Source organism: Drosophila melanogaster, chromosome 2R (genome assembly GCF_000001215.4).
Source record: "Drosophila melanogaster chromosome 2R".
Classification (NCBI taxonomy): Eukaryota; Metazoa; Arthropoda; class Insecta; order Diptera; family Drosophilidae; genus Drosophila; species Drosophila melanogaster.
This window is the reverse complement of record NT_033778.4, coordinates 21,601,153-21,624,831: the sequence shown is the minus strand read 5'-3', so window position 1 is coordinate 21,624,831 and position 23,679 is coordinate 21,601,153. Positions and strand designations below refer to the sequence as shown.

General features: G+C 46.5%; 5 protein-coding genes, 1 long non-coding RNA gene and 1 other non-coding gene across 10 annotated transcripts; 6 read left to right on the top strand and 1 right to left on the bottom strand.

Annotated features, from left to right (window-relative positions):
• The first annotated feature begins 385 nt into the window (after positions 1-385).
• Positions 386-5,511, top strand: PTP-ER (Protein tyrosine phosphatase-ERK/Enhancer of Ras1). Its single transcript, NM_166465.2, has 2 exons — positions 386-3,501; positions 3,559-5,511. The coding sequence occupies exons 1-2, from the start codon at positions 595-597 to the stop codon at positions 4,783-4,785; spliced, it is 4,134 nt and encodes a 1,377-aa protein (NP_726092.1). The 5' UTR covers positions 386-594; the 3' UTR covers positions 4,786-5,511.
• Positions 5,512-5,752: 241 nt separating this feature from the next.
• clt (cricklet) lies at positions 5,753-7,771 on the top strand. The gene is made up of 4 exons (NM_080523.4): positions 5,753-5,916; positions 5,970-6,095; positions 6,155-6,378; positions 6,442-7,771. Exons 1-4 carry the CDS (start codon positions 5,860-5,862, stop codon positions 7,721-7,723), a joined length of 1,689 nt encoding a protein of 562 aa, NP_536784.1. The 5' UTR covers positions 5,753-5,859; the 3' UTR covers positions 7,724-7,771.
• Positions 7,772-7,924: 153 nt separating this feature from the next.
• CG18870 (uncharacterized protein) lies at positions 7,925-10,987 on the top strand. Of its 2 annotated transcripts, none has more exons than NM_001299755.1 (3): positions 7,925-8,186; positions 8,246-9,027; positions 9,095-10,987. In NM_001299755.1, exons 1-3 carry the CDS (start codon positions 8,105-8,107, stop codon positions 9,236-9,238), a joined length of 1,008 nt encoding a protein of 335 aa, NP_001286684.1. In that variant the 5' UTR covers positions 7,925-8,104; the 3' UTR covers positions 9,239-10,987. The 2 variants fall into 2 exon arrangements, with proteins under 2 accessions (NP_001286684.1, NP_652704.1); NM_144447.3 differs by having other exon boundaries at positions 9,095-10,069.
• A 773-nt stretch (positions 10,988-11,760) lies between these two features.
• Positions 11,761-16,439, top strand: CG15673 (uncharacterized protein). The gene is made up of 3 exons (NM_137747.3): positions 11,761-12,049; positions 14,874-15,053; positions 15,766-16,439. Exons 1-3 carry the CDS (start codon positions 12,028-12,030, stop codon positions 16,176-16,178), a joined length of 615 nt encoding a protein of 204 aa, NP_611591.3. The 5' UTR covers positions 11,761-12,027; the 3' UTR covers positions 16,179-16,439.
• asRNA:CR43243 (antisense RNA:CR43243) lies at positions 16,355-17,145 on the bottom strand. Its single transcript, NR_124680.1, has 2 exons — positions 16,656-17,145; positions 16,355-16,582 (listed from the first exon to the last, which is right to left on the bottom strand).
• Positions 16,707-19,156, top strand: CG10433 (uncharacterized protein). 3 transcript variants are annotated; one of them, NM_001299754.1, is made up of 4 exons: positions 16,707-17,321; positions 17,490-18,151; positions 18,215-18,364; positions 18,639-19,156. In NM_001299754.1, exons 2-4 carry the CDS (start codon positions 18,040-18,042, stop codon positions 18,758-18,760), a joined length of 384 nt encoding a protein of 127 aa, NP_001286683.1. In that variant the 5' UTR covers positions 16,707-17,321; positions 17,490-18,039; the 3' UTR covers positions 18,761-19,156. The 3 variants fall into 3 exon arrangements, with proteins under 3 accessions (NP_001286683.1, NP_611590.1, NP_726088.1); NM_137746.4 differs by lacking the exon at positions 16,707-17,321 and having other exon boundaries at positions 17,875-18,151; NM_166463.3 differs by lacking the exon at positions 16,707-17,321 and having other exon boundaries at positions 17,875-18,151; positions 18,472-19,156.
• Positions 19,157-20,045: 889 nt separating this feature from the next.
• lncRNA:CR45150 (long non-coding RNA:CR45150) lies at positions 20,046-20,637 on the top strand. The gene has a single exon (NR_124679.1). It is a non-coding gene; the product is annotated as a long non-coding RNA:CR45150 (long non-coding RNA).
• The last annotated feature ends 3,042 nt before the right edge of the window (positions 20,638-23,679 follow it).

Sequence of the window (23,679 nt, the reverse complement as noted above, 5' to 3'; positions counted from 1 at the left end):
GGTGGTAATAGGAACACTACGTTGTTGCTTCTAAATTGTTCACAACTTTGTAGTGATTTCATAAACAAAAATACAGGTAGGTTGAAATACTATTTAGAACTAAGTCTGTGATCTTTTACAACAATTTTTCTGGATGCATGCAAAATATAATTGTCTGATACCATCTCAGTTGATCGATTGAATTAACTATCGCCCGTGTACAACATCTGCATTACAAATTCTGCAACTCCTTGATGTAAACACTAGATCTGTTAACCTATTCTTTCTTTTTATTTTAAAAGACACTTGAAAAATGCGGTTAAATTAGGTACAACGTTGCCAGGTCTTGGTGCAGTTAGTCTGCGGCCTGGCAGCACGGTAAGCAATGAAGGCATTGCCGGATCGATTACATACGCGGTCTGGTAGCCCTCCATGCTTTAGCTCTGAAAATGTTGTGAAAAGAAAACGCTCTTTTCCCCATGATTTGCGTCCAATTCGGAAGTGCTAACTGTGCGGGCGAGATAGTTATAATGCCGATCGAGTGAGGACAAGACACTAAACGGGCGGAGCGACTGCGCTGCGATCGCCCCGCTTCAGCAATTGTGTGTGTGTATCATGGACAAGCTACGAAACAACAACAAGGAGAATGCACCCATTGAGTACCCCTACCCACAGACCCCCCGTCCCACCCACGCCGCCCCCTCCGACACGACCCCACTTGAAGCTGGCGAGGATGCGGAGAGCAACAAGAGTACACCCTACTTTACGCCCCTCGAGTACCTGCAGACGTCCTTCGAGTTTCCGTCGCCCACGGTGGAGGTTGGGGGCGGGGTTCCGGGCTTTCCCGAGCACGAGGATCAGGAGGAGGAGGTCTTCACCCCCCGGCAGTTCACCATTACCAGCCCCCATCCAGCAGCCCACGTCCACCATCCATCCAGCTCACAGTCTCCCACTTTAGGCCGCAAGTTCAAGAGGTTATCACAGTATGATCGCCGATCCTGCTCGCCGCATATTAATACCTCCAGCGGCGAGGAGCGGGTCAGTGGCCGTGGCATCGACAAGGAGAACACTATGCCCAAGGGCGGGTCAGTCGACCAAGACCTAGAGAACAGCTTGTACTTGTCGAAGAGCGAGCACAACTCACCCACCATCCTGTTTAAGGATGAGTCCTCCACGACGCCGGGACTGGAGGCCAGTCGCCTAAGCTACTCCCCGAAACTACTATCCTCCATCAACAACCTAAACGTGTCCGGTTCACCCCTGAACATTATTAACTCGGCCGGCTACAAGAACGGCAACTTCTTTCGCTTCCCCGAGATCGATCATGTCGTGCAGGATGCGCCCATGGATACAGTCTGTTTAGAGGAAGCTACACGTCGGGATCGTAGTCCTGCGTTGGCCGAGCCGCCGGAGCAGCAGCAACAAAAATCGGAAGGGCGAAAGAACCGCAAGAATAAAAATAATCTCACCATTCGCATCACGGACGTGCCCATAAAAAACTCGAGCCAGCCATCACCATTGCCCAAGCCCAAGACACCGACTATCAAGAGCACCAAGGAGAAGGCCCGCTCGCTGGACTCGGCTGCCAACGAATCGGAACTGTCAATCGTGGTGCACAACATAACCGAATCTCATGGCAGTTGTGATGACATGGAGACAGGACAGAGCCAGCCATCGACAAGTGTTATCCACCATCACCTTCATCTTCAACAGCCCGCATCCGCTATCCACTCAACATCGCTCTCGCGACTGGATAGTCACCTAAGCTTGGCCAATCAAAGACGAACGCCGCGCAGAAAGTCACCAGGAATCAACACCACTGACTGGCTTATGTACCACCGCAAGCAGAACCCATATCAGGTGCAACCGACACACTGCAGCTCCACGACACAAAGCTCCTTGGACTCGGACGCCAGTTTAACCCCCAGTTTGGGGGACTTTGAACTGAAGTCCGCCTGTAGCGTGGACGGTGGCTCGAAGTTTGGAATAGGCGCAAGCCTAGCGCCGAGAAGCGCCCACAAGCACAATCAGTTACTGCACTCGTCCAGCACAAATTTAAAAACGCTTCCCGAGTGCCTTACCCTGGTGGAGTTCTCCTCCTCTGGCGGTGGTCCTAAGGAATCGCCTTTCAAGCAGAAGTCAATGGATTTGCCGATGCCGACACTCCAGGCAAAGACCACAGTGTCTACATCATCGATGAATCTCCTTCAGCGTCGGGGATCCAATCACAGTTTAACGCTCAACCTGCACAGCTCTTGTGGCAACCTAATGAACAGTGGACTAAGTCATTCCAACTATAGCCTGGGCTCAATACTCAACTCCAAGTCCAGCTGCAATTTGGATGCGGGAACCGCCAGCCAAATTCGAGCGGATCAATTGCCACAGTCACATCTGCTGGGAAGCAGCCAGGGTAGTCGGCAGGGGTTGTTCAGGAGGCGGGGATCAAATCACAGTATCACCCTGAAGACGGGGCACACTACAACATCGTGTGGAGATCTAAACTCCATGCAGCAGCTCCAACAGCAACAGGCAATGTTAAGTGCGGAAAAGTACAACCGACTCAATATGCGAACCAATTCCACCGGCTCGGGATCGGGCTCTGGATCCAATGTACCTACTCCGAAACGAGGACTTTTAGAACGTCGTGGCTCCAATCAAAGCCTCACTCTCAACATGGGCAGCATACTGGGAGGAGCAGCAGGTACCGAGATCCAGATGACGGACATCGTGCAACCGAAAGTCACGGTTTGCAGTTGTGCTGCCGCCAACCAAGCCCCGCATCAGCGCAAATTCTTTAGCACTGAGAACTTGAACAGCAGTAAAGCCAATAGCCAAAAGTTCTTCGGGCAGGTATGTTTCGGATCCGCCTCGGACTTGCAACCCAATCCTCAGCAGGATTCGGTGAGGGAAGATCAGGCCATTGGCGCGACGTGCACTTGCGCTGGCACCGTACGCAACATTATGACCCGTCCTCTGTCGCCCCAAACGACTAGCGAGGAGTTCAAGATCTACTTGGCCAGCATACAGATGCTGCAGAGCGCCTCCAATCCACTTAATCAGTTTGATCTTATCCGGCTGAACTACGTGTTCGATCACAGCTACCAGACGAATAGGAACATCATAGAGCAGCCGCCGGTGCTGGGCTCCAACGCACGGGATGTGGAGACACCCACGGATATGGTGCCCCCGAGCTCGGAGGACAGTGAACTGCTCGCGTCCTACCAGACAGTGGTTAGTAGGATGGCGCAACCAATACCGGAACTGAAAGAAAACGAACAAAAGAGAATCTTTCGGGATCTGCACAAGGAGTTCTGGGACCTGCCGCTCAATCACCAAGAGAAGCCAATGGTCTTCGGCTCGCAGACAAAAAATCGCTACAAGACTATCTTGCCAAACGAGAACTCTCGCGTGCTACTCGAATCCGAGTCCAGCGAGCTGACTAGCTTGCTGGGGGAAATAAAACGGACCAGCTCCGTGACCGCTAGCGAGGACTTGCCCTACATTAATGCCAATTACATCAAGGTAATGGAACTAAGCGCAAATCCAATGAAAGTAATGTATATATTTCCTTCATTTCAGGGACCCGACTACGTGTCGAAGTGCTATGTGGCCACGCAGGGTCCACTGCCCAATACAATCTTCGAGTTCTGGCTTATGATATACCAGAACACGCAGCGCTACATAAGACGGTGCGTGGATGGAGGCAGCAGCAGCAGTCCTCACGTTGACAGGGAGCAAATCCTGCAGCAGTACTTCCAGAAGATTGTCATGCTCACAAACTTCACGGAAGCGAACCGGCAGAAGTGCGCCGTCTACTTCCCCATCGAATTGAATGAGATCTTCGCGGTGGCCGCCAAGTGTGAAGTGTTTCAGCTGAGTGCGGCTGCCCGGGATTACTTCGATCGGTATTTAACGCCCACCTTTGTGCCGGACACTGTGGTGGCTTCCTCGGATGCGATCGACTATGAGATAAGTGGCCGGCACATAGGCGTGGAGTCGGTGAAGGTGACGCTGGAAGGGGATCTGCTGGAGGCTTTGCCCGCCCAGGGAAGCTTCTTCCTCATTAAAAACGTCGGCATTGTGCGAAGAAATGGTTACTCGGTGAGAAAGCTGGTGCTGCTCTATTGCATTCGTGTGCCACAGAGTGCTAGCTACCACCTGCAGAAAATCTACTGCTACCACTATTGGTATCCCGACTGGCCGGATCATCACTCGCCTCGGGACATCAACACGCTGCTGGACACCTGCTTGCATGTACTCAACCTTGGAAAGTGTGAGTCGGAGTTTGACATCTACGATGACACCAGGAGCGAGAGGAATGCCCACCTGGCTGCTCAGCGGCTGGAGATCTACCAGCAGGACATCTTCAATGCAGTCCAGCCCCTTCCCGTCATCCACTGCTCGGCTGGAATTGGGCGCACCGGTTGCTTCACGGCCATCCTGAATGCAGTGCGCCAGTTGCGGCAGTCGTTGGCCTACTCGCTGACAGGAATGCTCACCAAATCGCTGACCAGCAGCTCGACAGAGGAGTACCATAACCCAACGGACAGCGACAGCAGTTTTACTTGCAACACCATCCGGCACATCAGCCACATTCTGGATCATCGCGATGCGGAGGCGGTTAAGACGCCGCCATCCTTTGACCGTCTGCCCAAGATGCCGGACATTTTCGTGGACGTCCTGGGCATCGTTTGCAATCTTCGCCTGCAGCGGGGCGGGATGGTCCAGAACTCGGAGCAGTATGAGCTCATCCATCGGGCCATTTGCCTCTACCTGAAACGCACACTGGCGTTGAGGCGATTTTAAAAGCGAGCGAAAACCATGATCAACAACTTTTTGACGACAAAACGATGGAGATGAAGAACAAAACACCAATTTACTATTTGTAATCACAATTTTTGTGGCCCTTATTTTAATGAAAGCAACCGCGACGGACAAGCAACAAGTAAAACAAGAAACCATGGCTAAAAGAGTCTCGAAAATGGAATATGATGGCATTCTCCGAAGGAGGATTGACGGAATGCTTTCAATGTTTTCTAAATATTACTATTACCACATATTCTACATATATATAAATGTTTATTAAGTGTTGGATGTATGTGTGTTAAATGTGTACATAAGTGTAAATGTTTCCGACTTTTGGTGTGAACTATGCTTAAACTAAAGTTAATTAACAATTATTATACCCTACCTTACCTTACCAAAACCATACCTTACCATAAAGATGCGCATCTATATATGACTCGCGACGTTCGTCGACGCCCCTCGGTGAGTTGTGCATCCTGCTTGGAGGCGGAGAAAGCTCAAACCTTTCTCAAGTTGGATCCTTCCCTGGGTCCTTCTGACTAAACACCAATTTCTCCAATCCCAAGCGGACAGCTCGACCGCCGGACGTGGACCAAAATACGGACACGAGTTCATTTAAAACACAAGATAAAAATTCGATAAGTAAAATGGAAACCCATAAATGAACATGTATTTAAGTTTATGCAATGGAACTAGTCAAATAAAAATTAGAAACATTTTAAATGTAACCTTAATGTGTAAAGTTGGCAGTTTTATTTTGTTGTTCTTAACGTTTTTAAGTAAAGGGAAATTGCGATGAGTTACTTTTTTGACATTAACAAGAAATTCTCCAGTACTCAAAATTACATCTTTTAATTAGAGCTTTAAGTTAAAGTAAATTAAATGTTTATATTTTCTATTTACAACTTGAACTAATTGACGTCGAAAATCACTCATGCAGCACCAGCTAAGGGTTAAGCGCCTCAAACAGCTGATTTCGACGAACAAAGTTCAGTGTTTCAGATTCAGGTTTTGAGATTGCCGAATAATTGCCGATTAGATTGTTAAGGAAACCCGTAACGGGCTGATTTCACAATGCTTCTTCGTCCGTGTGGAAGACTAATCTTTACCAGGTTTTGCAGCAGCATGAAGGTAATGAGTGCGCTTCCAAATCGCAACAAAATTGTTCAATTACTTGTTTGTAGGTGAAAGTGCCAGTGAAACAAGGCGTTTTGGTGGGCCGGCAAAAGAAGCTGGTCAATGGATTGGAGTACAACAGTTTCCTGGGTGTTCCCTACGCGGAACCACCAGTGGGAGAGCTTCGTTTCCGCGTAAGTTTACGATAATCTTTGAGATGCACATGTAACTAATTTCGTACCTGGAATGTCAGAGCCCGCGGCCATTGGAGCGCTTTCAAAAGCAGGAGCTGGACTGCAGCAAGGAGGGCAACGTGTCTTACCAGCGAGATCCGTTTACTTTGGAGGTGGCCGGCTCCGAGGACTGCCTTTTCCTTAATGTATATGCACCTAAAGTCAAAAGTACGCGGACTCCTTTACCCGTGATGGTCTGGATTCATGGTGGAGGCTTCTTCTTCGGCAACGGCAACAGTGACTTGTGAATTTCTCAGAGCTGCATATGTTCACATTTCCATAACTAATGGAGCTTACCCCCTTGCAGCCACTTTCCCGCCAAGCTCATGGAGCAGGAGGTCATTGTGGTCACCCTGAATTACCGACTTGGAGCGCTTGGTTTCCTTAGTCTGCCCGAGGAGGGAATACACGGCAATATGGGGCTTAAGGATCAACGTCTGGCCCTCGAATGGGTGCAGGAGAACATAGCCAGCTTCAATGGCGATCCGAATAACGTAACGCTCTTCGGCGAGAGTGCGGGCGGTTCTTCAGTACATCTGCACACTTTTGCCCGGCATGCCAAGCGACTATTCCACAAGGCTATCATGCAGAGTGGAACAGCGAACATGGAATGGGTTTTCCAGAACGAGGCACCTGCCAAGACCCGACGACTGGCTGAACTCCTGGGTGGTGGTGATTTTGGCGGCGACAGCAAAGCACTTTTGACCTTCCTGCAGTCAGAGAAGGCAACACCCACTGCCATTTTGGCTAACACATTGAAAGTCTTAAGCCCCGATGAGCGACGACGTCACCTGCCCTTTGCATTCAAGCCAGTAGTGGAGGACAGCAGCAGTCCGGATCGTTTTCTTGAGCAGGACATCATGGAGCTGATGCACAAAAAAGACTGCCTCGGCAGTATGCCAGTGATAATGGGTTACAACTCCGCCGAGGGGTTGGCTATTGTAGTAAAGGCGAAGCAAAAACTGGAGGCCTACGAAGATGACTTGGCCAGGTTGGTTCCCCGCAATCTGGTGCTAGATCCACAGGCTCCAGAGGCACAGGAAGCTGCTTCCGACATACGAGCCTTCTTCTTTAACGGGCAGGCGCTGTCTAAGGAAAACATGGATAACCTGGTGGACCTGTTCTCCGACTATCATTTCAGCATGGATCTGCAGCGCGCAGTGGAGATTCACGCTAGCTGCCAAACGCAATCTCCTCTGTACTTCTATCGCTTGGACTATGTGGGCGGTCGTAATCTGTACAAGAAGATCTTCCAAAACGAAGACCTGCGTGGAGTGGCTCATGCCGATGATATTTGCTACCTGTTCCAGATGGCAGGTGACGAGACCGAGATGAATAGGGATGACTTGATGGTCACGGAACGGCTATGTGAAATGTGGGCGAACTTCGCGCGCGATGGAAAACCTTCGCCCATTTGGAAACCAGTCAAGAAGCCACACAATGGCGAGCCCATCCAACTCGACTGCCTGCTAATCGATCGGGAGCTGAAGATGTGCAGCAATCCGGATGGCGAAAGAATGGACTTTTGGAGGAGCATGTACCGGAGATACAGGAGCGAAAATTTCGAAGCTGTGAGAGCTAAACTTTAACTCATTATTTCTAAGATAAACTAAATAAAGCAATACTCCCTCGCTTCCAAACATTTTCCCAGGTTTTGAATTTGGTTAAATTAAGTTGTAAGATATAAAAATATGTGATAAAGAAAAAATTGAAAACATACTTTTTCAAAATAATTTGGTATATTTTGTATTTAAAAAGTCTTCAGACCTGTACGGTATATTTTATCAATAATCTTAATGTTGGTATATTTGCGCAGACCAGCGGCGGTCACACCACACTAAATGCAATAAACAAATTTCTAACTTATTTTGCAACAAATGCAAACGCTGAGAATCTAGCTGGACACAGTCGCGTGGGAACAGCAAGGATACACGCAGGACGTGAGGACGCGCGAAAAGTCAGGTGCCGACATGTTGGTCAAGTGCTGCATCGGATTTGGGTCACTCTGGCCACTGGCCATGATGGTGGCCTTTTGCACTGCCTACAAGAACGGTGAGTGCGTGCATCCTCCTGTCAAGCGCATGCTAATAACCAGCTTTTCCACTATCCAGTTCGTCTCCAGGACAACATGTGCTCGGACAAACTGTTCTACACGCTGGCCAAGCCGTTCCGTGGCGATCCGACTGTGCGGCTGGAGTTCGAGGACACCTCCGGAGCGATCGTGACGCAGATGTGGAATTTGACACTGCCCCACGGCCATACGGCCAACAAGATTAAGTACGATTGCCAGTTTAGGGTGGTGACCAGCGAGCGACCGCGACGCGGCATTTACACTATCATTACGCGGCTTAAGTTTCGGCGCGACCCCGTTTCCAAGGAGTGCATCGACTACATTCAGTTCAGCAGCGGCAATCGCTCGCCCAGCGAACGCATTTGCACGGACATCTCCATTGATGGCCCGGCGGGACGTCTGATCTTCGATCAGCGTGATCGCGACGTCAACGTGCACATATTTATCGATCGATCGCGTCATATACTAGGCGATCCCCTGGAGCTGCGCATGGTGCTAACGGCACACTCGGAGTGCCAGTTTAATGGAGACTTCCTTTGCGAGCCCAACGACCAGTACTCGTGCATTTCGCGTCATTTTGTGCGGGACAATATCACCAATTGCCTGTATCCGTGCCGCGACGAGGGCACCTGCTTTCACGACGCCATTGTGCCGGAGATCGATACGGCCAATGTGGCTATATCGGCGCTGACCTCGCTCATCTTTACCATGGTGGGCGTGGGTTTTTGTGTGTGGATCTGCTGGAAGTATTGGAACTGCATAACGGTGCAGCAACGGGCGCACGAAGCCTCCGCTGCCCGCTTCAATCAGCGTCGAGTCAGAGTGAGTATAGCTAGCTTACTTCAGAGCCAAGTCTGCATGGGCAACAAATGACCAATCACATTTCCAGTCGGATGTGCCCACCATTGAGCTGCCACCATCGGTGCACTACGATGATAGCGTCCTGCACGAGCACGATACCCAGCAGCAACAGCAACCCGCCACGCCAAAGGATCTACCGCCCAGCTATGAGTCCCTGTTCCCGGAAAGATAAAGATCCGCGACGGGTGTCGCTCCGCTTTGTGCCAGATCAGCAAGTACTTGGTATCGCACACTTGTTGTATTAGTCCTATTAGGTAATTGTATCTCTATCTGAACCGTTCAGCAATCCATGTAAATATGTTAGGACTGATTTTATGTTTTGAGATTAGCATTAGCGATCAAACATCTTTCTCGATGTGTTCACTTTGAACCAAATTCCAGAATACACTCCCCGAGAATTTCCACAGTTTTACTGTTGTACATATATATAAGTTTTATATTGTTCCACTCTCCGTATTATTTGATTAACTGTATTGTAATTGTTAAAAGCGCCCTTTTGGCGAATGCAAATTGTTTACTCACTGATGAAATCTCACTGGTATTACCATACTCAATGAAATTATATCAATTATTTACCTAAGCATCAATTATTTATAAGCAAAAGCGAAAGCCACACAGTACTAGTCTCTATATTAGCTAGCGTAAATATTCCAAGGGCCAGCCAAGACTGGGCCGAGCATTCCACATAGTTGTACCTGTTTCTGTACTGCATAGATATGTATATGTTATGTATTTGTACGCATAGAATACCACGCGCTTGTAGATGTCATTGTTGTGTGCTGGCCGAAAGTGTCAATTGTTCAATTTCGAGTATAAGATGTAGGCGCATACGCTCACAAGATAATGTACGAACTACAGTATTTACTCCACACATGTAACTGCAATGTAACTGAAAGTTCGGGCTAGTGGTCAGTAGGTCTTAAGCCAATTAACTCATATGTATACACACGCAACTCACTCAAATACGTATATTAACTGATAAATAAACCAACTAAATCTCAGCAGAGCGTGGCGAAAGTGCGGCTGGGAATTACCTCACTCTTCGCTTAGCCTCCCCAGTTGCAGGGTGTCGGTTTCATCACATGGTGACACACATCGTGAATCAGCACGTGCCTTATCCAATAACCTGTCGAACCGGCAATCCGATCCCCCGCATCACCAACTCATCTGCCCAGCAATCGGCGTTTGGTCACGACTAGAGGAACTGCGTTACTGCCACTGCGTCATATCGTGGGCTAATCAATGCTGGTCCGCTTACTGTTCTGAATTAGATTTTACTTTGTTACCAACCATGTCGTGGATGGATCGCGTTGGATGTGGCACGTGCTGGGGTCGCCTGGTCGTTGACTCGTCACAATTGACCAAACTGGTTATTGCCATCGTAGCTGCGAGACAATTTGCTGACCAATCTGTGCCCCCGTTCAATGTCGGCCCACAATTGTCCAATTGCCTTGGAGTCGCAGTATGCCATTCAATTAGCGAATGTGCAGCTCTCTTGGCAACCGGTAGCTGCTCCATGGATACATCTCTATATATAACGCCCAGGTGCCAATTATAACACGCACACAAAAGAGCCGAGCCGAGCAGCTCGATCGATTGATCGATCGCTCGATCTATTCATCAAGTTCAGGGTCGAACTCAAATCACTCCGTCGCTCATAGATTGGCCTTAATTTGTGTCAAGCACCCTGATAAGGAGTTTGACCGCTCCACCATCCATCACCCGAATCTCAGACCACTGGGGGATCCTAGAAATTTCACTCCATCTTCTTCTGACGACTCCACTTGGTCGGATCACGAAATTCACACAGCGTATTAGCACCTCGCAGAGGGGCGTGTAGGTGTGAGTTCACGCCCAAAAATAACCCTAAGCAGAGCAGAGAGTTCTTTGGGCCACTTTCGCAGTTTTTTTAAAGCCAACTTAAGCTTTAAAAATAACCAAGGTAACTAAGGATCTGCAAATTGAGGTGTGGCTCTTACCTTAACCGATATTCGTGATGTTCTTAAAGGTGAAAAGGCAACATTTGTTAATTTAAGCGCGCATGTAAGACCTACACACAAAGGGCATAAACAACCAACATTGATTATAATTTATTAACTTTTCTTATCACATTTTCCTTATCTGCGACACATTGTCACTTCTTTAACATTGATAATTTTACAGTTCACAATGATATTTTGCATAAACTGCGCAGCAAGAAGATTATTTTCGAATAGCAAGATAAATATTTAGTAACTTTGGATATACATATGATATATTAATTTTAAAATTCAATTCTCACTTATGCACTCATGCTTTCTATCCGCGTGGTTACTAGCCGAAATAGTATATATAAAATAATAAAATAAAATCATTATAAAATTAAACTTTGGTTCTTTTTAGGGGGTTTGTATGAAACAATCGTAGTCGGAGAACCCGAACGGAACCACGTTCCAATCATTCATGGGCTTGGCGGTGGCAACGGTGGTAGCACCTCCGCCTTCAGAACGCATTGTTTGATGTTTTGGCCAGCAATTATATACGTTGCTCTAACCAGTTCCGCCAATCGCTGGAATCACTACTACACTTTCTCGCCCGGCGGAGAGCGCGTGACTCATACGCACGGGGGCCACACAAAGACGCTGGCAGCGATGGAACCACCAGCAGCAAGAGCAGCTCCGGCTAAAAGCTGTAGACATGGCGAGCGACGCGCTCAGTCTGCGACACACAGTTGAAGCTGAAAGATCGATTCGATACGGCGGTCAGTCCGCATCCGCATCCAAATCAAGTCCAAGTCCAAGTCAAGTCCCAGCCCGCCTCCGTTTCCAATTGCCCGGTGCAGTTCTCAGTGAAGTGAACGATTTATGGAAATTCATTGATTGCAATTCAAGCCGACAAGTGTGTGAATTAAAAACAAACAACATTCCGAGTTACCTGAGCAGTAGCAGCAACAGCACCATGCCACACAGCCGGATCCATACAATGTGGCCCATTATGATAGGTGGTGAGTCTGGGACAGGCCTTCTCTGGCTACTATACCTATGTATATATCGTTATAACAAGCAAGTCTCCAAACAAGCATATGCTAATTATGCGAACGTGAACTTCCACAAACTCTGGCTGATTGCAGGTACCTATATATGTATACCGATAATGCTCAATAGGAGGCAATGTTTGAATGGGTCTGTGAAATCGCGTTTTGTGTAGGAAAGTTATTCTTTATAATACGGCCAATTATCCCATAGAACTAGTCGTTCTAAGCTATGCTTAAAATAAAAAAAAAAAAACAGGAAATATCACCGCTGATTGCTTAATTCATTCTTGGCGTAAATGGTGACGGTTTGCCTGGCATTAAAGCCTCATAAATATTATTAAACGTTCTATTATGATTAATTGATTGCCCCTACAAACAAACACAATCGAGACTTGATTGAGCAGCTGTTTATTAGTTTCAGTACGAAAGATATAGTTTCCTAAGAGCAACTGTGCTTCCACAAACCATAGAACAATTTTCTTAATAGCTATTAAGCTTGTATTATCACACGCAATTACCATTATAGCCTGTGGCGTCTGTTTGAGGAACTTCTGGCGTCAAGACCATATCATCTTGGTCCTCCATCCAGACGTCGTAGTCGTAAACCAGTTAACGATGTCTTTACGATACCGTCATCTGCTAAGCCCGTTAGATAAGTTGTGATAGCCGGCATTAACCGACATGTGATCGCCCCGTAAATATCATCCAAGCGAATCAAAGTAAAAGCCCCTCGTTCCGTTGACATTTCACTAAAGTGGGACTTTTAAAGGGGGTGAGGCTGCGGTTACTCGACTTGCAATTTTCCCGCAAGTTATGAAAACCGGTTAAACCAAAGTCACTGGCAAGCCCCAAATGCTAATGATAAATGACGTTATTATGAGGAAAGCGCTATACTCTACTCTCAACTAAGCCACCCAACTCGGGCATAATGGCAAACACTCACGGAAATTCCCGAAATTCGATTTCTTGAGCAGAAAGCGGGTTCAAGGCGCTTGGAGTTCGCCTATCTGCAGCTCCGATACATTAGCCAAGCGAGCACATGGCATGCGGGCCAAACAATATATATCCCATATACCATGTCCAATGGCCCATGCTCCGTTTGCACAGGTGCCAACGCAGTAGTGAAGTGGAATTGCTGACGTTGACTTCAGCACGTTTTGCCATTAGTGGCTAATTAGAATTTAATTGCTTATATTTTGTTGTGTCCGCTTGTTTTTCCACTTCCATTGGGTTCGCTTTGTTTGGCGTTCCAATGGTGTTTGCATGCGTTCCTTTACCGCCACCTTATCACCACGAACTCGACACTCTATAAATAAGCGAACCCACCCGATCTACCCGCCAATTATCCACTGTTGACTGAAAACTCAACCCCAAGAATAACCCGCAGTCAAACATTAGCTTTGGCAGTTATTTTTAGCGGCCACATATCAAGTGCTTTAATCTAGTTTGTAGTGCGTGCAGAAGTGGAGCAGGGTTGTCCAGGTCTGCTCCTAATTACCTGGTTACACATTCAGTTAGCTCCGAAGATGCCTTTCGGTCTTATCAGCGTGGAAAATATTTGTTTTCGACTAGCAGAAAGATTCCACATCTGTGCTTTCACATGACCATTTGGTCTAGAATCTAGACTCTAGATGAATCCAAATGTTGTCAGAAATTAGCACAACGATTCCATTCAGCTAATTTTTTCCAGAACGGAGTTTCCTACTAATAAAAGAAGATCAAGCGATTTGTGGCGATGAGTTGGTACTGCAATTCATTCACCTTCCTTTCGTATCTATGAAGCAATTACATTTTTTTGGCTAGACAACGGGGCGTATGAATTATCTCATAGTCAGTTGCGCAACTTTCCTCTGGACTGGCGCTACAAAAATTTCTCATGGAATTGACCAGCTGTCGCTCTCATCGAGACTCGTCGTCACATTTCCAACTTAGGTCAACGATTTCGTACGACCGAAATTTCATCAGCTAGGTGGTGAAATTGATAGCGAAGTGATGGGCGCGCAATCAGGTAATTACACGCAATTGACAGGCGTTGTAAAGATACTTGGTCTCAAAATAAAGATGGTGTGCCGTGTGCGTCTCCAGCCATCCATCCCGATCCAAGAGGGAACGCACCTTCGATGGTGAAATATGGCCGCCGCCAAAGAAGTGTGCAAACTTGGTTGCCAACTCATCGAATGGGCTTTAAATGAGATAGCCATGTTTTATTGGCGGCAGCTTAACTGGCTTTTATGGTGTTTGTGTTTGTGATGGGTGCGTCAAAATATTTTGCAAACCGCAACCAGGAAGATAATGCCCGACCATTGTGGACGAACTAACACCTACCCCACTAGCCGCAGTGACTAGAGATCTTCTCCAGTCGTATCAGGGCTGGAGATATACCCAAAAGCCGCCTCAGACACCGGGTCGTCATTGAGGGCCTTATCGTTAAGTGGCTTTGGCCGTAAACCTAGTCGCCCGATTGGCTGAGATTATTTAGCGATCCATTTACGGGGGGGAACACCCTGCTGGCACTGGTTATATTTAGATTCCTTATCAGTCGCCGATGAAGATGTTTGACTTGATCACTCCCACCTGGAGGAAGATCCATTCGTTCGCACGCCCCAGAGTGGCGATGATAAGCTATCAGTGAGCTCACCGCTCTGTCTTGATTTCCTGATACCATAATATCGCTAATACAGCTTGTCTGCTTCGCTCCGTTCCCCTCCCTTCCGCCTCATTCCGATTCAATTCGATTCGATTCGTTTCGGTGCGGTTTGGTTTGGTTCGGCGTGGCCGTTTTGTTTCCTTTCAGTAATCATCGCCAGCTCGTGCTGCGTAGACGGCCAGTCCTATCTCTTCAGCGTGGAGAACGTTCTCCACGAGTCCGCCCGCCCACTGCCCTACAACTTGACAAACGCCAACGGAACCACCGAGGTGGAATTGTTTCCCGACACCATCTCAAACAACACGCGGATTATTGTCTACAAGAACAGTGAGTATCTGAAGGATGCAATACTAAATGTGCATGAGGCATCAGACTAAGATTTTTGTGCTAGATAGAAAAAGATACTTTGAGTAAATCGTTCAATCATTTCTATTTCACTTAGGCTGTCAGCCACTCAGCCACTTATTTTTAGAGTCTTATTAATGTTAAAGAATAAATTAAATTGATTTATATCGATAAGATTTGCTACAAAACGTCACTGATTACTTTGGTAGTAGAATTGACTTGAGTACCATACAAAGTGAAAATAAACGAGATCGATTGAACAGGCCATTTCAACTGCCATAAACATTTGTAACCCTTGTAACGCTCGCCCACCGGTAATATCTTAATTTCAGTGGACCCTTGAAACCGGCAATCAACAACGATTCCCGTCTAATTACTATATACCCGCCACTAGGGTTAGCCCCTATCAATGGGGCTCATTTAAGCCATTAGCGTAGTTCGATGACGCGCAAGTATTGCAGTCGAGCAGTTTCGTCATAAAGTTTATAGCACAGACCCACAATTCGTGACTAGAAGCACAACAGCACCAACTGATAACTTGCTGCTGGGATGAAATTCTAGCAATTCTAGTTATTTCCATATAGAGTCTGGACCTTATATTTCAATTAGACTGGGGAGATTTGTCTATGCTTTGGCTGCGATATAAGCCCTATAGTAGTCACGATCAAAACTAATTAATACCTAACACTTTCAGCTGTCGTCGAGTCGCCCAACGATCTGTCCCAGACGGCAATGGATGTGATCACGATTGTGTGGTATGTGGCCACTTTCCTGGCCCTGGCCGCCTTCTTCATGCTGATGGCCTGTTCGGATCGCAGATGCCGCGACATGAGGCGTCGTCCCGCCGGAGGTCAATCCACCGAGGGTCTGAGGGCACCACCCACGCCCTCGCCATCCTACAGCGAATTTGCGCCTCCCAGCTACGATACGGTGATCAAGATGCAGCACGCGGCCAAGACGAGCGTGTTTGTGATACCGTTCAGCAACAAGGCCGGTGAATTGGGTGCACCACCGTCGGGTACGCCGCCCCCAACTTCCAACCCATTGCCAGCCGCAGTCACCTGCGATGTGATCATCGTCAATGAACTGCAGAAGTCCGCTGACTAAGCAACCGATAAGCCGACGGTGGATCCCTGGATCCGGCCTTACTATTCCGACTCTGTGATATTTGCTGTTTATGGCAAAGGGCCAAGTATTAGATGTCGTAAGATCCCCACAAAAAGACTGACAATGAAAGATATCTGTGTGCGCATATGCATTCAAATGCCAGTTCAACTGAAACTAGATGATTAAGTAATTAACTTTAATAAATCATAGCCATATCGTAAATGATTCATCCAACGGGATGTTTGCTAAATGTTTACCAAGAACTCGGCTTTCCAGTTAATCAGGGGCTTATGGGGAATATTCAAAGTTGGGGGCAAGTTATCTGGCAACTTGCTTGGCAAAAGCTTTCGAGCAAACAGATTCCGTAGACCAAAACCATTTAGTTTCGCTCGGGTGAAAGCTTTCTGCGGAAACGAATTCAAAACTGAGTACTGATAAGCGTTCGGGGGAAGCTTTTTCGTTCTGATGTTAACTTACACTTGATGCGAACGGATTGGGATTGACAAGGCCTGAAACTGAACCCCCTTCATTCAGTATCAGGTGATCTGGAGTTGAAGTGCTCGCCGTGCGTTTATCCAAGAGAAAACACTGTTTGTTTGAACACTGCGCTGGCCAAATAATGGGGCAAGTTAAGCAAACATAAATAAGGCACTTCCCCCTCCCATTGCCATTTGGATGCTCAGGGTCAGGCGTTCGGTTCATTCATTGATCGATTCCAGTGAATTTCAATTTCTTTCCAGCCGCCGTTGTTTAGATCGAGCGAAGGTAACATCTGGCCCAAAACAGACCTGTTGTTGTTTCTGGGGCACAGCCAGCACACCGCGTATGCGTAATATTTCGATTCTTCGGCGTTTGTTTACTTTCCACGCACATATTTCACACAAATTGTTTTCGAAAATTACACAAACACCGCCGACAAGAACTGAGCGCTGGCAGAGCAAGATGATAGCTAGATGTTTGTGCCAAACCAGATCGGATTGCAGTAAAATCACGTTACGCCCCGCTCAATGCGGTTCTTGTTCTTTCGCCTGCTCCGCGCCGATGGTCGTTGATTGCCCCGTTGATTGGTCGCCCGAGTTGAGCGCTTGATTGTGGGTCCATTCATTGGGCGATCTCCAGTGCACCGCGAGAAATTTCAAAGCTGTAACTATCTTTAAAAGCTAATGGTAAAAAGCATTCGATAAAAGGGTCAACGGTGCTAGTCATAACAGAAGAGCTCTCTATACTAAATCATCATTATGCATTCTGTTTCATATGCATATCACCGCTGCTGTAAAACGAATAATCTTTACATTACTATTTTTTTTCCAGTGTAGAAACGCGTTTATAGATGTTAAATATTAACCACTGATAAGTACAAGCTAATAACAACAATAATCGTAACAACGCGCTCTGGTTTTCTCCGTGTGCACTCAAGAGCGTTGCTGATTGAAGCGGATGAAGCCGAAGCCGATCGGAGTTGGTCAATTTTCTAAACTCTCTCACGGTCTTCAATTGAACGGCACTTCCTCGACTTCCTCCCGTCGCCCCCGCCCTTTCACACTCTACGTCCCAATCTTCCGCTCGCTCCGTCTCTTTCTCTTTCTCCGCGTCTAGTTGTGCAAAAACGCTCGCTCTTTCTCCCTCTCGCGCTGTTGCTCTCCCGTCTCCGTCGGCAAAGTAATTTTTCGTTGAAAAGCCTCTGTGGCGTAATTAGCTGGGATCAGTTCAACGCAAACCGCGCCATCGAGAGGAAGTGGATTACTGCTGCTGCCAAGCTGCCAGAGTGAAGTGCATTGAAAGCAGAGCGAATCAGAACGAAATTCAAAACGTATCACGCATACGCCCGGTAGTACAGCCGAATATCCCCAAATAGCCGAATATGTCGCCGAGAAGGAGCTTGCTGTGCTGCCTGCTGGTGAGCAGCATCCTAGTGCTGCACCAGGCTCAGGCCAACATCGAGACAAACGATGTGAATGACCCCAGTTACTACAGTAAGTGTGCGATGTGGATCAGGCGGCCATAGCGAACTACCACTTAACCCATTCAAATCGCAGTGCTGCAGGGTGTGCGTGTGTATCCCAATGACCGACAGTGCGTCATGGTCGGAGGACTGTGTGTCGCGGAGTCGGACTGCATCGAACCCACCTCGAACAAGGGATTGTGTCCCACGAGTGCCGGAGAGGGCGTGGAGTGCTGCTACGAACGTGAGTAGATTGCTGGCTCTCTGCTGTGTGTACCATCCTGCTTAAAACCTGCAAAAACCCCAAACAATCCCCAAAATATCCCCAAAAATCCTAAAAAACCCCATCAGTCCGATCAAACCCAACACCTGCTTCGCATCGCTAAAAATCTAACCACAATCAAATTGGCATCGTTACCGAATTACCCGAATATCGCCACTAACCCTTGACAACCCGATCCATTCTGTGTGTCCCATCGCCCTCGAAAACGTCAAACGTCATCCCATTGCCGTTGCAGTGCCGGTCAGACCAGCGCCCTGTGCGGAACACCTGGGACAGTGCATGGACCGATGCCACCAGAGGCTCCTGCGACCCGGTTCGGATTGCAAGAATGGCCAAGTCTGCTGCGTCCTGATTTAGTTATACTTAACCACACCATACACATACCCGTGCAGAGGAACAGCATCGTCAAATGATAACAAAATAGCCTCCAAGTTGGGCAAGTCAGAGTGACAATTCTTGAATACCTAAAGTTTATATTCGAGACTTCTAGAATATTCGAAAAATATTAGACAACACTAACATTAAATTGATTTGACAAAATTGAGTGCTGAGCGGATTGAAACTAATTTGGTTGTGTCATTCCTCTGTACACATACACACACACACACACCGTACATAAACATGTATTTATTTAACTATATGTATATTAATTATATTGTACGAATAATTTTGTATGACATCTTAAGAGCCCCAAATCTACCCACAATGTGAAATATTTGACTGCTTCCAATAAATGCATTGTAAATATTTTCCAAAACAAATCTCTACTCACTCGAACGGTCACGTATCTGAGGATTATGTAAGTATATGCATACGGGTATGATCAGCTGACGGCCCCCAGTTCTGAAACCCTTATCATCTGGCGGAGCTCGGCCGTCACGTGCCCCAAGTACAGTTGGGTGATCGAAGTGCCCCGAATCGGGATTGGGAATGAAAACAATAATAGCCGCATCATCGACAAACTAATTCCAGAGATGATGGGCCAGTGTGAATCACAAGATGAAGATGGCAATTGAAAACAACAGCTTATCGCTCCGCCAACATTCAATGTCAAGTTCAAAACACGAAAATCAGTTCGATCCTTGGACCGCCTTCTATAAATACAGTTTGGAATATTTTCCAAACAGTTCTCAACCGAAATAAACGAAACGACCTTGCCACGCATCGCGAACATATACCATCCACATCCATGTGCCGCGCATGCCTTGCTTTTCTGTACTACCCGATATCTGTTTGTATCTGTATCTTTCGGTTTGCATGATTTCATTGCTAATGTTTGGACGCTTATTCCACCCGGTTATTTATAGTTGGGCGGTCGGCCACTCGACGGGGTCACTTAAGTTTAGTTCGATTTGATTTGGCCAGCGCTCTTGAGTTGAATGAATTCGTATGCAGGGCGGCATTGAGGCGCCAACATGTGTCTATATCGATGGGGCGTAGTGGAATGTAAGTGGCAGAAAACGTGAATGAAATAAGACTTAATTAGTATAGGAACACTTTATGAGTGGTTTTTAAAATGGCGCATGATTAATGAACCATTGAAATCGAATTCTGATGGTATAATTGCATATTCCCTGCTCTTAAACGAATCTCTGTTGCATGAAGTTGAAAACTATTAACCGAAGTTCCAGAAACATCGCTCAGATACTTGTGTATTAGCCTATTGAGAGGAATAGGGTGAAGCAAGTAAGGCAAGCTACCTTTCCACATTGTATCTTTGAATGAATGAAGATGGCACATGCCACGGACCTATCCTGACCTTGCACTGAGTGCATTGCATCACTCTCGCTGCATCGAATTCATTGTCATGGCACTTAACCAGCCAATGCCAGTGACAGTGAAACCATCGGCCTTGTCCGGACACTATTCGCGATCTATATCAGCATATGGAGCGGAATCAAGGCGTGTGCATTCCGGCCGGACTATGTGTACTATGTGCCATGCCATATACATACTCGCACACATTCATATGCGGCACAATTGAGTAAATCAGCGCATATCAAAGCGCCGTACTGCGTCTTAGATTGCATAAGTTGTGCAGTAGGTCCGAGAAATCGCTGCCAATTGAACCCGAACCCGAACTCGAACCCAATTCCAATCCAAAAACCCAATCCCAATCCGAATCCGAATCCAAAAAACCCAAGCCGATGCGATCCGATCGCTGCCGAGTCGAGTTTGGCGTAATATTTTGTAGGTACTTTTGTTTTTTTTTTTTTCATGTACGGCTTATCAGGGCGGCTCATCATCACCGGGCGGCACGGCATATAATAAATTATTTATGTGTTTTTGTTTTTTCGCTTTTTTTTCGTTTTTTTTTTTAGCTTTTTTTCACTCTTTGCAATTGTTTACGTTTTCGATTTCATTTTTGCGAGCTAATCCCGATTTATTTTCTTTTATTTGTGTCGCATTTGCGCCACACAGAGAAACTAATAAAATTTTGTGTGCAGCATTTTAGTGGGCGTTGGGGCGTCGGTGGGATTACGGGGGGGTGGGGGGATAAGGCTCAGATTCAGATACGCTCATATTTCATGTCATAGTTCGCACTTATTTTTCACTTGACATAAAACTGCGTTGGCGTTTGCGTCTCATATCCTGCGGCCAGTGCAACGCAATTTGCATCTCCATGCCACTCCGCCGCACTCCGCTCCTTCGTCCTTTGCCTTTTTATATTTTGCACTTTTTTAATTTTTATTTTCACATGTGGCTGGTAGTGTGGAGAGTATAAAAGAAAATGATTTTGTGGCATAAATTAACGCCAAGAGGCACACGGAACACTATTAAAAAATACGGATCCGCCAGAGCACACACATGCCGAGCTGACTGGATGGCTGGCTGGTTGGTTGCCTGGCTGGTTGGATGTATCCTGGATCCTGGGCCTGGCCAAAAGGATGTGGCAAGTCAATGGCTTATGGAAAATCCAGGATATGCACTTCACGGCCGCGTGCACTTCGTGTGGTCGTCGAGGGGCGGGGGGGTGCTTCGGTGGAGCTCCTCATGCAATTAATCCTTTTTTCCCCTGGCTCGCAGCTCATCCTTTGCCGGCAAAATGACTTTTTAAGTTAATTTCTTATGCGCTGAGAATCTTTCCTTCATCGCAATAAAATGTATGAGGGGTTGAACATTCAGCTGACGCTGTGGCGTCCAAATACTCCGTCATTTAATATAACTGAAATAATGGCCATTCCATTGTGATGGAAGCTGCTTTGAGAGAGCAGCTGTTGGCCATAAATTTCAATTATTTTGTTAGCTCATTTTTTTTTTGGCACGTATTTAAACTCGTTTTTGGCCAGGATCAACAGGTTAAGCTCTGCGTTGTTTGCTGCCAAATATTTGGGTTAGGTAAGCCCGGTTTTATGGTCCGCACAATGTCAACACGACATCACATTTTCCTTAACCACACACAAACAGTGATTTCGAAAAGTATGTTTCAAAAGTAGAACATTAATTGCAAATAAAACAAATGCACAACTAATGATATTACTTAATCTGGTAAGTAAAAGCAGACATAATTTAAAGAAGTCATTAAGATTATAAAAATGTGACTCTTATATTTCTTATAGATACTAACTTATAGGTAAATAGTTTTAGATGTGCTTAGTCATGGGACCTAACTTTTAAGTGGCACTTTATGACAGTGCTCCATTGTGGTACCTCGACCATCTTACGAATTTGAAATTTTGATGCAAATTTATGTGCAAATGGCATAAAATGAAATTACTCAAAATCCTTTGACAAATACAAGGGAGTCGGGTGGTGGGTAACCACAACACACCCCCTGCCACCTGAACAACAAGCCCCCTTTGTGGATAATACCATTAAAAGCGAGTAAAGTGAAAGTGAAATTGGAAATGTTTCCATAAGCCGGAGAGGCAAGGATTTTTCCCGGAGATGTCGTTCCACCTTTTGATGTATGCAAGATATACAAATGCCATATTCATGCGTACATGGGTAGATTGTTGATGGATAGAAGGGGTTATATGTATTACCCCCGTTGAAATTCCCGCACAATTAGCTGGAAATTTCTTTTTTTTTTTGGTTATGTTGCAGCCACAGTGAAGTGCTGGCCCCTGGGGCGGAATCTTCATTTTTTGTAACGGGATTAGCCGCAATTTCTTTAATTAAAATTTCCATCACTCGCGTGGCTCGGGCGGAGTTTCTAAGCTGGCATGGGGCGAAAGGATTGTAAATTACGCTGTCAGCCAGTCACTCAGTCTGTCAACAACAATTAAAACGGGAAGCAACAGCAACAAATTAAAAATTCATCTTCCGCAGGATTCCCAGGAACTCATCCATGTCTTACATCTTTTCCCATTCGCATCCCATCCCGGGGTTACTTGATGTGGTCCTTTTTTTTTTTTTTTTTAATTTGATTGGCACGGCGTTTCCGGTTTTTCTTTGCTCACCACCTAGCTCCTTGATTAGCTCACTGAATACGGCAAACGGGTTGGTTTCTTTTTTATTTTCGGTTATTTGCTCTATTCGGACTGATTTGGCTTGTGCACCCTTTTGCCTCCGTTTTAATTGAAACCTAATTTTCTGGACTTTTCTCATTATTGGCGAAATAAAAAGGAAAATGCCGCAGGTGGGCGAAGTTTTCCTTTGCTTTGCCCAAAAATGATCCCCTTCTTGGCCTTATGGCATATCATCATATCATGGCTGACTGACTTCTTTTCAAACATCGCCAGCTCCGAGTCGCTCAACTTTTTGACTTTTGTTGTGTGCAAATAATTTGCAGCTCGTTCGCTGGCGTCATTAACAATGTACGGTGGGGGAAATGGCAGAAAGTTTTATCTAATTAATGAAACTTCAACGAAACGTCAGCAGTCAGAGTACCGAATGCCTGGATATCCGCCTTGATGTCGTATTGTTGACAGTGACGACAGTGCTGCGCGGGCTAACTGGGCGGGGCAACGTGGCGTATGATTGCTTTTGTGTAAACAACCGACGCGTAGCCATACGTACAAATATATATATATATATATATAGATGTACATATATCTATGTCGCATTTTCGCTTTCCGCCCATCTCCTTTTTCATTTTTTGTGCGCCTCTTTATCCGTCAAAAGTTTTTTAATTAGCAACAAAAAGTAAAGGGTTAAATATCGCGTCGAAAAGTTTCGGCAAGCTAACAATTAAGTTTCGGCAATGCCGCTGACACGCCCCCCCTCCCCCTCCGCGCCTTCCGCACACCACGCCCCCAAAAGGGGCGGAGGCGCGAGTGCAGATAATAAGTATTAAGCAACACTTACTCGCAATTAAGTTTTACTCCTGCCAG

Coding starts and splice junctions, on each gene's coding strand:
- PTP-ER (NM_166465.2), top strand. CDS start 595: ATGGACAAGCTACGAAACAACAACAAGGAGAATGCACCCATTGAGTAC. Junction 3,502..3,558: donor TTAATGCCAATTACATCAAG/GTAATGGAACTA, acceptor CCTTCATTTCAG/GGACCCGACTACGTGTCGAA.
- clt (NM_080523.4), top strand. CDS start 5,860: ATGCTTCTTCGTCCGTGTGGAAGACTAATCTTTACCAGGTTTTGCAGC. Junction 6,096..6,154: donor TGGGAGAGCTTCGTTTCCGC/GTAAGTTTACGA, acceptor CTGGAATGTCAG/AGCCCGCGGCCATTGGAGCG. Junction 6,379..6,441: donor GGCAACGGCAACAGTGACTT/GTGAATTTCTCA, acceptor ACCCCCTTGCAG/CCACTTTCCCGCCAAGCTCA.
- CG18870 (NM_001299755.1), top strand. CDS start 8,105: ATGTTGGTCAAGTGCTGCATCGGATTTGGGTCACTCTGGCCACTGGCC. Junction 8,187..8,245: donor TTGCACTGCCTACAAGAACG/GTGAGTGCGTGC, acceptor TCCACTATCCAG/TTCGTCTCCAGGACAACATG. Junction 9,028..9,094: donor TCAATCAGCGTCGAGTCAGA/GTGAGTATAGCT, acceptor TCACATTTCCAG/TCGGATGTGCCCACCATTGA.
- CG15673 (NM_137747.3), top strand. CDS start 12,028: ATGTGGCCCATTATGATAGGTG. Junction 12,050..14,873: donor GTGGCCCATTATGATAGGTG/GTGAGTCTGGGA, acceptor GTTTCCTTTCAG/TAATCATCGCCAGCTCGTGC. Junction 15,054..15,765: donor GATTATTGTCTACAAGAACA/GTGAGTATCTGA, acceptor TAACACTTTCAG/CTGTCGTCGAGTCGCCCAAC.
- CG10433 (NM_001299754.1), top strand. CDS start 18,040: ATGTCGCCGAGAAGGAGCTTGCTGTGCTGCCTGCTGGTGAGCAGCATC. Junction 18,152..18,214: donor GAATGACCCCAGTTACTACA/GTAAGTGTGCGA, acceptor TTCAAATCGCAG/TGCTGCAGGGTGTGCGTGTG. Junction 18,365..18,638: donor CGTGGAGTGCTGCTACGAAC/GTGAGTAGATTG, acceptor TTGCCGTTGCAG/TGCCGGTCAGACCAGCGCCC.